Source organism: Crocodylus porosus, unplaced genomic scaffold (assembly GCF_001723895.1).
Source record: "Crocodylus porosus isolate Cpor-Errol unplaced genomic scaffold, CroPor_comp1, whole genome shotgun sequence".
NCBI classification, from domain to species: domain Eukaryota; kingdom Metazoa; phylum Chordata; order Crocodylia; family Crocodylidae; genus Crocodylus; species Crocodylus porosus.
The window spans coordinates 7596429-7608756 of NW_017728926.1; the positions used below are offsets into that span (position 1 = coordinate 7596429).

The window sequence follows — 12328 nt, forward strand, 5'->3', positions numbered from 1 at the left end:
ACGATCGCTGTTGCCCAGGTGGTCGAGCACCCGCAGCCCCCTCACCAGGTTGTCGCCCGTGGCCAGCACCAGGTCCAACAAGGCATTTCCCCCGGTGGGGCTGGGTACCTCCTGGGTTAGACGGAGGTCCTGCATTTGGGCTAAGAACCGACGTGAGCGGTCAGACTTGGCTGACTGCTCCTCCCAGCAGATGTCTGGGAAGTTCAGGTCCCCCATGATGACCACATCCTTTGACCTCACTACCTCCATGAGCCAACTTAAGAAGGCCTGGTCTAGCTCATGTGTTGGGTCCCACCTATGTTCTGTCTTCAGTGCCTGAAACCACGGCCTAGTCCCAGCGCAACAGCTCTGCCTCCTGCTTTCAGGGTTTTTTTTGAAGCACTTAGTAGGCCTACAAAAATCTAACCCACCCCAGTCAAAAATCATCCTCCTGCAACCCAGCAAAGAGCTTAGGGCAGCCAGTGCATGTTGGATGATCATTGCTCTTGCTTTTCAACTCCATAGATCCTCCTCCATTCTTGACAGCTTTGTTCACTACTCTCTGCAGGGCTGGGAGAAGGATGACAGATCTGGGTGGGTAAGGGGTGGGATTGATGCTCGGTGCGGCTGGTCTCTCCTGACACAGCCATCGCTTTAGAGGCAAGGCCACCTCCTCTCCCTGTGCCTTGGTTTCTCAACTCATAAACTGGGAAAGACCAGTATGTTTCTCACTTGTAAAATGCTTGGAAGTTGAGGCTGAGACATGCTACAGCCCTATGCAAAGCCCTGCCATTAGAACCCAGCTCATCCTTTAAATGCTAAGCTGAGCTTCCTCTACTTAGGCCCGTGCTTTTATGTCTCACCTGCAAACACCTTCTATGCACAGGGCTCAACGCTCTTTATAGACACCTCTGAAAGCTAAGTATTATCCCTATTTTAAATCTAATTAGTAATGATCCTGAGAGGCTCAGTGATTTGTTCCTGGTTCTGTAGTAACCGTGCCCCAGGTAGCAGGATGCCTCTTAATAAGGTGCTCACAGGGACGCCCTGGACCTCAGATGTGGCAGCATGGTCCTTTTAGGCCATGGGAAAGCAGAGTATATGCTTGTGGGTTGTCACACAATGTTGTGAAACAATGGTAACTTTGCTGGTTACCTTGCAAACACCACAGTCTGCACGGGAAATGTTGAGCTCTCCTCAAATCGCTGGAGGAACTGTAGCTACAGCGGAGACTAAGCAGATGACCTGGGATTAAAAGTTGCCTGAGTTTGTTCAGGGCCAAGTGCACCAGCAAGGCACCTGGCGAGGCTGCTGAGAGGGTGGGGAAGGGACACGGTACAGCGAGGTTTTACAGAACAGTGTGAAGAGCGAGAGGGAGAGGAGGAGAAGCCGCCTCAGCGTGAGGGCTGGCATCGTGCAAGGGCAATGCGGCCAGGCGTGACACCAACACGTGGGAAGGGGAAGGATTAACAAGGCAGGGCATGAGGAGCTGCCCGCAGGAAGGGATTGCGCAGAGCTCTTCCTCCTGCTAGGACACATGCTGACCAGGGGCTAGAGCCTGCTTGTGTGCAGTGGGAGCTCCCAGCAGGGAAGTGCTAGGTACCATCACCCTTTCCCTTGCTGCCTCTACACTGCAGAGCCTCTCCTAGGGCCAGGCCAGGTGCCGAGTGAGCCTGGGACACCTGCAGCACCAGCCATGGGGGTATGGATCAGTCTCTACTATACCAGGAACGAGCCCAGCTGCGGCACTGGGAGGAGCCCTGGAAGCTGCACAACCAGGCGTTGAGATGTGCCAGTCGGCCCTCTGCCATGCTGGGGTGCTCCTTCAGCATAGGGGCATGGGGGACCTCAGGGCCATACCTATCTTCAGGTCGCTGGCTGTGCGCGGTGACACCTCCTTGAAGCTGAACGGGGACACCTCGCTCCACATGCGGAAAGCAGCCGCCAGCCCCTTGCGCGTGTCGCTCTTGTTGATGAGGTTGCGGGGGAAGGACAGGATTCTGGAGAAACACGGTGCCACATTAACGTGTGCCTGGGCCAGCCTGTGCTGCCCACTACCTGGTCCCTGGGGGGGTGCCTGCAGTGGCCTCGGTCCTGAATTTTCCAGGGACTTTGCTATGGGCTCCAAGCCTCAGCCACAGCCTATGTGAGAAGCTTGCACAGGCTTAGAGCAGGCTTGTTATGGGTTAGCAGGGTGATCAGCAGGGTCTGGTGGGTTCCCTGCAGTGCCCTATATACTACCGGCATCCTCACCCGTATCCCAGTAGGTGGTACTGGATTCTTGGTCTTTAAAGACCCTGTACTAGGGGTTATTGGCTAAGCGTGCTTTGTTTTCTCCCCGTGGTGCTGCACTGTTGTTCAGATGCTCATGTCCCACCCCAGAAACAGCTGCTTTCAGTAGTAGATGAAGTAATTCCTGCAAACACACACCACAGATGGTGCAGGATAGTATCCCACTAATGCAGTGGCAAAAACACCTGGCAAGCCTGAAGCAAAGGGCCTATTTATCACATAAAGAAATTGCTGCTCCTGCAAGAAGCCATGTTACCTGGAGATGGACCAAGGCAGTAGGGTAACCTTTTTTGGCAGATGTGCCACAAATTAGCTCTGCACCCTCACCAAGTGCCTCCATCCCCCTTCCCAATCTGCTGCTCTGCTTTCTGCTCTCTGCTCCCTGCCTGAGCTGCTGCTCTGCTTTCTGTCCTGAGCCTCCTGATTCATCTGCTGCTCTACCTGCTTTCTGCTCCCTGCTCTACCTGCTTTCTGCTCCCTGCCCAAGGTGCTGCTCTGCTTTGTACCCCTTCTGCCCCTGTGCTGCCTGTCCCTTCCCTGACTTGCTGTGTGCCACATGCAGAGGCTACTCATGCCACTCATGGCATGCCTGCTGCAAGTTGGCCACCCCTGGATTAAGGGCTTTTCTGCATAGAGGAATTTCAGACACTGGTCCCCACTCCGAGGCATAGTCACTCAAGGGCAAACCAGCCAGCAGAGCTGCTGCTTGTCCTGTGGCAACTTTTCTGGGCTGGAGCTGGCTTAGAGCAGTTTGCACGCACTGCAGCGAAGGCTGATGCCCAGGCAGCCTCACAAGTAGCTGATGAGGAAGCTGGTCCCTGGCACGGACGTGTTCTCATCAAACCCAGTTGTTTCTTGATTGTGCCATAGGTCTCGCTCTGTCCCAGCACAGCCCGGGGGGAGCTGATGACTTAGTATCAGCTTGCTTGTTACTCACTAGTCTGATTCACTGAGCTCATGAAAAATGGGACCCCCCAACTGCCCCTGGGAACGTGATAACGTTCCTTGGGGGTCTCTGTAGGCACCGGGGTGGGGGAACACATGCTGGTTACAAGGGGCTGCTTGTGCAGCTGATGGAGGGAGCTGAGGCTCTGACCAGGGAGCTGAGGCAGGGGCTGTATACAGACAGTGCCTGCTTTGGAAGCTGAAATGCCCACTCAGCCCCACTTCCAGCTATGCAGGAGGCAGCCTTGCTCTGTGTCTGTGCTGGAAGGACTCACTGCTTGCTGTGAAGCCCACAGACCCAGACAGCCAGAAATGCCCCCTCTTCCCCACTCCTACAGCAAACCCAGCCTAGTGGGCTAGCTTTCTCAGCTATTTCAGAGCTGGGCTGTGCCGGGCTCCCTGCTGAGAGGGTGGGGGATGAGGTAGGAAGAAAACCCCCACAATCTCAGCAGAAGACCCTTCCTAATGCAGTGCAAAAGTTGCCATAGGCATTCCCTGCTGCCAGGGCCAACCCTCATTGTACAATCTTGTGTGTATGCATGCACATGTGCACATGCATGGTGGGGAAATGTGTCTGTGTGTATTTAAAAGGGCTGTGCCATGCCTGGAGTGACCTCTGGCTTGCCAGGAGAGCAGGAGTGGGGGAGCAGGGATGGAGGGGGTGACCCCCTCTCTCCAAGGGCATGGACAATGGGCCTTTCTTCAACTACCTCAAGGATGCTTGCCAATGTGGAAGTGCAAACCACAAGCGGCTGCTGGCTTCATTGCCTGGGGTTTACCAGGACAGCGTGGTTGCACCTGCTGCTCCCGCTACTTCTGGACCAGCTCCAGCGCGTGTCCTTAGGCATACTCCCTGCCTTGTGCCTGCTGTGTGTTGGAGCCAGCCAACAAGTGGCGTTGTCTAGTGCACTGTAGCTTCCCTGAGAGGCACAAACAGCTCCTGGGATGCTTTTTGTGGGGGACGCCCTCTGAGCAGGGACCAAGTACGTATGGGGGATGTAGGCTGCCCATGGGCACGCTTGCTGTACTGTGCCAATCTGGTCCAATGCCAGCACATCAAAGGAACAGCACTAGCTTATCACAGTGTTAATTTAGGCCCCTTATCTTTTGGCTGCCACGGCAGGTGTAGGCAGAAGGCTGCTTATTTCACAAAAGAAAATGCTACCACTGTACTTTCACTTGGTCCTGTTTCCATCCTCACCTCCTCCAGAAGCTTAAATCGCTCTTGTGCCACTGAAATGCAGCTGCATCTGAGGTTACACTGCAGCCCATGGCATGAAGCCATGAAACATTCTGGACTCGAGTGTTTGTGCACAAGCGATACAGCCAGGGGCATGGAAGTCGCCCCCGACGCCAAAGGGCTGCGCTGCGTGAGTCGAACACCCTGCAGAACCCCTGGGCTTGGACGCAAAAGGGGGCGTCTGTAGCGGGGTTTTCAAAAGGACTTGGCACTTAGTGCTGTTCTCACTGAAACCCAGGAGAGTGTTACCAGCCCCTTCACTGACCGGAGCGTTAGGCCAAGGTGGAGCCCCCTTCCGAAATCCCACCCAGGCTAAGCTGCCACACGCTGCACTGAGCAGATGCCTGACTCCACCTTTTGCCCAGATGTTTCAACCCAGAATCCACTCCTGATCTGCAGGATAGTCCCTACGAATTTGGCAGTCCTGGCAGCTTTAGCAAACAGCAGATCTCCTGCAGTATAGCACCCTGTCTGGAGCGTGTGCTTGGTGAGCCATAGCATGGACCGTGGGCACCTGGCACTGCAGTGCTGCTCATGTGTAACACAGGGGGTTGCATGTGCCGTTGCTCTGAGAAAGCCTCGCCCCCCCACTCGCCCTGGCCTCGCCCCCCTGCATGCTGCCCAACCCTAGCAGACTGCAACTATATCAAGGGCATTTCAAGCTTCAAGGCCATACAGACAGCATAGCCCCATGGCATCAGCGCATGCCTACTTGTATGTCAGGTTGAAGTGGTCCCACTTGAGGTGCCCTGGCGTGAGGGTGTAGCGTCGTCTCCGCACAGCAGGGCGGGGTGGGAGAGCTGAGCCGGGACGATCCGGGGAGTGCCACCCGCCAAAAAGAGGCAATGTGGCGTCTTCCTTAAAAGACAAACAGGAGGTCAGATGTGGCGATGGGGTGTGTGCGGCCTGCCCAAAGCTACCTGGGTTGGGGCACGTGGGGCTTGGGTCTCCTGTGAGCTGGCACATCTCGTGGGGTGCTGGCTGCCCCTCCCAAAGGGCTAGGGCTGCTGGGGTGAGCGCAGTAAAGCAATGCCCAGCTGCAATGCTCCTAAACTGCTCCCACTTAGACCCAATGAATGGCACTGCCTGGAGGTGGCCTTTTGGGGAACACATGCACACTGGGCCCTGTCTTCTCCTGGGGTCCCCCCCCATGGTAGCATAGTCATACACCTCCCCCGTGCCTGAAAACAGCTCAAAGGACTTGGGCATGGGTGGCTGTGGGCTGGAGTCTCCACTCTGACCACCGCAAAGCAGCCACCAAAGGGCAGTGGCAACTTTGCTCTGAGTTGGGGCAGGTGATTGCCTGCCTCCCTGTCCCCATGGGCCCCTACCCTGAGGGTGCAGGGGGTGAGCTGGCTGTTGGGAGCAGTTTCTGGGGATGTGCACAGACAGGACAACAAGGGAAGGCAGCAACATGTCAGTGTGCTTGCACCCACAGGCCTTTATTCCAGCAGGAAGCCTTGATTTGTGCAGCACAGCCCAGCCTCTGAGCACCACATCTGAGCTCAGCAACACTGAGGGGGCATGAAGCACCAGCCTCAGGGACTGCTGCAGCCCTGCCTGGCAAGCTCGCAGCTCATTTCCGTCTGCTGGCACTCACCAGGCTGGCCCTAGCGTGCAGCGAGGTTCTGGGTGCGTGAGTCACAGGCGGCCCATTGTGCAAGTGCTCATTATGGCACTGGACTGTGGACCTGAAATGCCTTCAAAATAAATTGGGGCCTTGGAAATGCTGGAGCCTCTTTAAAGCAGACAGCACAAGCCTCAGTTTGCTGCTGCCCTGCCATTATTGGGTTAGGCAGGCAGCCTGGCTCAGCAAGCTACAAAAGCCTTTCAGTTTTGGTGGCAGGGAGTGGAGGGTGGTAGGGGACCGGGGCTGCAAAATCTCCCTTCTCCAAGTCTGTGCCCTGTCGTGGTGCTGAAACCCTGCCTGTTTGGCCTGGGCTGTGGCACCAGGAGCATGAAAGCAGTGGGTGACACCAATCATATAGGTGGCAACAATAAATATCAGTGACTGAAGGCTCAGAGTCCTGCCTGTGCGGCTGGCAAGATCTCCTTGTGCCCTTTGCGCTGCACCTGGCTGGGGCTGGGGCTGGGGCTGGCTGAGTGTGGGAGGGGGCACAGCAAGGTGATGGTCACACAGCTGTACTAGGAGCAAGGCCAGCACCCAGGGTGTGGTGGTGACAGACCTTGGGCTAGCCACTAGCCAGCACTGGCATGCAATAGGTGTAGCTCGCACCAAGTGCTCAGCGGCCCGGGGACCTGTTGTTCTGCAGCCCAGCGTGCTGCGCTGGTCGGGTGCCAGCACAGTCTGTTTCCCGCTTGCTCTGAGCTCAGGTTGTAGCCTCACCTGGCAGCAACCTCGGCAGGGTGTGGTGCACTGTTCACACCATGGACTGACAAATGCTGGGGATTTCAAATTGCTGGACTCTGAGGGGGCCTAGGGGAGGAATGGCTAGCAGCATGGCGTGGATGGAGCCCTTTGCTCCAGTTGCAAACCTGGCTCTTACCAGACCATGGCCACGTGCCATTTGCAGGTGGCTCAGCCACATCCCTGGGGAGTTTGCTAGCGCCAGCCTTTCCTGTCAATGCTCCAGGAGTGTCCCTTCTCTGGTCCCATTTCTTCCCCCAACCCTCCAACATAGCACAGTTATGGTAGTACGTACATGTGAGTCCACTATGCCTGAGTGGTCCCTGCTTTGACTGAAGGCTCCCCCTACCCTGGAGCCCTTCAAATTCACTGAGACCTGCTTGAAGCCAGGGGGACTGCTGTTTCAGCAGCTTGAAGGAGCATTTCCCCAGCATATGAGCAACCCTGGTCTGCTGGCTGGGCACAGCAGTGTCTGAGCCCCTTGTCACACTGGGGCTCAGGCAGGACGGGAAGCAGGGTATTAGGGAGTAATCATTTGTAGGCTGCTTTGCTCTTCTGCTGGCCCACAGATCTCTCGGGGCAGCAGTCACAGCTGATTTGCCTCTGCTTTGCTAGGCAAGTCAGCCTCCTCCCCGCTGTGTCTGATTATTGCACACCCTGCTTGCCCTGGCGTCAGTCAGGAGCAGTTCTGTGACATGCTGAGGCCCTTTGAAGCCCCTCTGAGAGCTTAAAGGGCAATAGCGTGGGCTGCCAGACCCCCAGGACATGTCCTCCTGTACAGGACATCTCCTCAGCTAGCGTTGCGATCGTGTCTGAGTCCTGCTGACACCGCGGCGTAGCGTAGAGCTGACCTGAGCCCGTGCCCATGAGGCTGGTGGGCACTGGCCTCAGCATACTGCCATCCTTCCTACTGTTATGTACTGTCTGGGCGTCTCAGCCAAGAAGAGCAGTAAGGAGGGGGGCTGAAGGGGTTTGCAGTGAGGGGGAAGCCTTTTGGGGAAGGCATGAAGCATGGGCAATGGAGGCTGGTGTCATGGGCCACCCGGGAGCCGGCCTCTTGGTCTTGAGGCAGAAACATTTCATAGGGAAGGGCCAGGTGGTGAGAGGCCTAGGCTGCAAAGGTGAGCACCTGATGTAAAGGAAATGAGGGGCAGATGTGGGAGGTAAGAGATAGGTGCCAGGGCCCAAGCAGCAGGCTGGGGGAAGGCTCCTACTCACAGGTTGCTATTCCCACCACGGCAGTGGTATTCAGGCCTACGCCTGTGCAAGAAAGCGAGGGTGCTACTGCCAGGCTCAAAGAGAGGAAGGGGGCACACGTGTAGGGAGGAACTTTCCCAAGACTTGACATAAGGAAGGAGTATCACCCCATGGTGACATTGGTACAGACGTGTGTGTGGGGGGGCACATTTTAAAGTGCATTTTAACAACCCGTGGCACATCCCCTGTGGCAGGTTAGGGAGCTTTTGGTGTTTTTGAGCAATATGCCTCATAGTTTTGCAGCAGGGTTGAGTGTGTAGCTACAGGCATAAGTTAGATGAGGACTTGTAAGAGGTGGTTGGGATGGGGCAGATCCTGCTTTGACCAGGGGTTTGGACCAGATGACCTCTGATGGGCCCTTCCAGTCCTACTTCTCCATGATTGTATAAGCAGCAAAATTAACATCAGTTCATTTGCGCCCCAGGGCTTCACATTAGTTCCCCTTGGGTTTGTATCTGCTCTGAAAGACCTCAGTAACTGATGCCTCTAAAACACACAGCAGCCACCAGCACCACCACAACTGCAGCCAGCCATCCCTGTAGGTGCAGGACTTGTTCATGCTCTGGCAAGGGGAGGGGGGTGCCAACTTTGGGGCGGGGGGTGCATTTCATCCCACACCAATAGCCCTGCCTGGGGAGTTCCCAGTGAAGGGAGCTCTGCTGCTTCTGCTGGGAGAGGACAGGGCTAAGCACTAGACACATTGCATTGCAGATGGGAGGGAGGAGGCAGGGATGGGGGGGGTCCCTTGGCCCCAAACTAGGGGCTTTTCCTACATACCATGTTATGGGAAAAGACTCCAAGGACTTGAGCTAAGTCCCCATTTGCTGGCTGCAGTGGGGGAAACATCTGCCACATCCTTCAAGTTTGGAGTCAGCCTCTGACTTGTCTTAGGGTCTCCCTTGCTAGGATGAGCCTTTTGTCCCAGGAAGGAGGGAGAGGCTCGCTAGCTACATACAGACCCTGACCTTGAGAAGGCAGCCACGCAGGCATTTCCAGGTGGTTTAGGGCCTGACATGACATGGCAAGCTTTCTAAACACACACAGACACCCACAGGCAGAGCCCCCCAGGCTCTGTTGTCTGATCCCCCACTCCCAGTCTTTGAGAATTTGGTCCTGTGCCTACCTGACTTCTCTGAGCAGCAGCTCCAAAGGGATCACCAACCGCAGCCAACAAAGCCACCAGAGGGAAAAGGCAGAAAAAGCCCACAATGGATTTATAGCCATGGCTCTTCTCCTTGTCAGCTGAGAGTGAGCCCTGGGGGCTGTCCGCACAAACTCCTTCGATTGGATCCATGTCTGCCATTAATTAAAAAAAAAAAAAAAAGGAGGGGAGCACTAAAGCAGTCAGCTTGCAGCGTGTGTGTGTGTGTGTGTGTGTGTGTGCAATGGTCCTGCTCACTGTTGCAGCTGGAGAGTTTGGATGAGCCCTGCAATTCCTGTTAAATTGGTGCAGAAATGCTAGAGTTACAGCAAACTCTTTAAAAAAAAAAAAACCCTGTAGACTTTACATTAAGCCTCTTTCCAATGTGCCAAAGCTGCTATTAGCCTCTGCCAGACAGGATCATGTTACTGAAGCTGCAAGCTCAGGGCTGCGGGAGGAGAAACAGCAAAGTGAAGCAAGCTGGGATGGCCATGAACTCCTTGGAGTAGCAGAGTGTCAGCACGGGGCAGCTCTGTGGTTGTCAGCTTTATGTAATGAAAAAATCTTGGTGGGGGGGGGGGAAGGGGAGGGAAGAAAGAAAAAAGTAATCCAGGAGCCGGCCTCATGGGCTTGGAACGCTTCATTAGGGGATGCTGAAGGCTAGGAGAGCAGGCATTTGTCAGAGGCTGTCTCTGGGAGCAGGGTGAAAAATGAGCTTGCTAGGCTGAAGGCCACACGGACGTCTTTGCTGCAGAGGTTTTCAGTGAGCAAGTTCACAAAAGTAAACAGTAACTCCCTGCTCAGTGGAAGTTGGTCCTCATGTCCTGCAGGCTCTTTGGGTTTTTTTTTTAATGGGGATCTGGGAGTTTGATAGTGAGAGCAACACAGACGGGGAATGCCGGAAGGGTCTAGTAGGTTTTTTCTGAAGGGTTCACAACCAGGGGGCCCAGCTGTGCAGACAGTCAGGGCTCGGAGAGGTCTCTTCAGCTGCTCACTTCAGGGTGCAGACACAAGTGACATTTTTTGCCCAGTCTGGCCACAGAAAGCAGTCTCTAGCTATGACCAAACACAATTGCACAGCTGCAGACTGTTTAAAAAAATGGCCAGCTGGGTGAAAATCTGAAACTTCATTGCACAAGGGTTCAGTTGACAATGCTTCAAAACGGAGCATCTTCTGTAACGGGCGTCTGTGCTGTCAAAAAAGCACTAGCCCCTTTTGAATTTCTTAGCCAGAAAGCGCGTGACTGTCGGCTGCTCTTGGCCAGACCAGTCTCAGGACAAGGCGTGGGAGAATAAGTGACTATAAACTAGCGAGTCAGCTGAGTGCAGAAGGATCTCTGTGCCGCACCCCTGGTTTCCCTACCAGCGCAGCACAGTCCCAGAGCCTTCACAACTGGGTTCGCTGTGGACAAGGCAGTTTGCCTTGGCAGCAGTTTGAAGATGTCCCTTCAGTAAAGGCAGGGTCACTTTCCTTAACCCCTCCCTACCCTTCCACTTAGGCCAGGTACAGACATTACACTCCTACTGGTATAAGTGACGGGAATCTGGTCTATACTCGTAACAGAGCAGAGGTTCAGTGCACTTGGACTGGTTTAAAAATGGCAGAACCTGATTCAAGACTTAACCCCCCCCATTGCCACCCAACCAAAGGGCAAAAGAGCTAAACTACACTGCTTACAGAAAACGGTGTAACTTAGGTCAATTCTGCCTCGGGCTTTTCGAATGCCCGTACCTAGCCTTAGTGAGTTATCCAGGGGCATGTGGTGGATTGTAAATACAGGTGTATTGTAGGTCTAGGGTAAACACAACATAGCAAAAAGCTCACAGGTATTCCCTGTAACACATGGCCCTCATAAAAAGCCCAGGGGAGGGATGGGGGAAGGAAGGAGACGCTGCATGGATTGACTGGAGTTAAACTGAAAGTGCAAGAACCTGCAGATTGGGTCAGTTCTCCGGTAGCTGTAGACAAACCAAGGAGAGGTGAAATAAGATGCCCATATCCAAGAAACGTGAACAAAGCAACAAGAAGGGCACACTATCAAGCAGAAGCACTAGCAAGTTATCACCATCTACAGTTGTTACTGTCTGGTTGCCAGGAGTTGATCGTCTGGTTGCCAGGAGTTGATTTTGGCAAGGGCAGCTGGGTGACTTGGGGTCTAAACTGTGCATTCGACCGTACATTCAACACACCATGTGGCAGGCAGGGCTTTACCTGGCTCCCTAAGGGCATTTGTTCATCTCCTGGAGTGTATCAAGGCATAACAGAACAGGCACTGAGTGCTGAGTGTTACAGCACCAGCTTTACAAAGCTGCCTAGGATCCCTTGCTTTCCTGCAAGCAAGGTGCTGAGACGAGTAGGCAGAGGCTTCTCTAAAGTCAGATTGGTTTGGCTTTAAACCAGATTATGGCCACAGAGGTAATACACCAGATGATTACCACCTTCAAGTGTGTGGTAAAAGTATAACCTTGAATCTAAGACTTTTTTTTTTAACCACCCAGGGGCCGGTGCCTGGCTCACTGCAATCTCCTACTACAAAGAGGACTATGTAGGCTCAGATTCATACACAATCTAGATTTGGACTGTAAATAGCTGTGAAGTCTGGGGGTGCTGGGAGCAGGGGTTTGCTTTGTCCCATCTGAGACAATGGTAGGATCATGTGCAAGGTATGACTCTGGGACTAAAAAACGGCTGAGTTTGCAGCTGGCTTTTTGATCTAGGGTCCCGTGAGAGTTTTACAGGACTGCCCTGGAGGAGCTGACTGCTTCTGATTACGGGCGGTGCAAGGACAGACTACAGCTGAACACAACCGAGCCTTTTTATGTACCTTAGCGGTGCTCCTCTGAACAGTTCTGGCCAGGGGAAAAGCTCTTGCTACGTCTCAGTTCCACCCGCTCTGGCCTCAGATGGGTCCATGAGAAAATTTAGATGCAGGGCTCTTCTATTACCTTGGTGCCATTTAGGGACACATGCCTACCGGGGAAGTAGAAAGGAGGTTACGATCTGCTGGATGGGAAGTGTGTGACTCACAGCTTAACATGAAAGTCATTCTTGGAAAGCAGGTGCCCCTCCTTTCTCGCTGCTGGGGCAGGGGGCACCGGAGCAGGT

The 12328-nt window shown here is 54.3% G+C and overlaps 1 protein-coding gene across 2 annotated transcripts in view; it reads right to left on the reverse strand.

Moving 5' to 3' along the window:
* MMP23B (matrix metallopeptidase 23B) overlaps window positions 1–9750 on the reverse strand; it is a 19458-nt gene extending 9708 nt beyond the window's left edge. The window contains exons 1-3 of one of the 2 annotated variants that reach the window (XM_019541311.1): window positions 9205–9750; window positions 5169–5314; window positions 1840–1979 (exon numbers count right to left, since the gene is read on the reverse strand). In XM_019541311.1, coding sequence (XP_019396856.1) covers window positions 1840–1979; window positions 5169–5314; window positions 9205–9384 — 466 coding nt within the window. In that variant the 5' untranslated portion in view covers window positions 9385–9750. The remainder of the gene's footprint in view (window positions 1–1839; window positions 1980–5168; window positions 5315–9204) is intronic. The other variant, XM_019541312.1, reaches the window with a different exon arrangement.
* Window positions 9751–12328: the final 2578 nt, after the last annotated feature.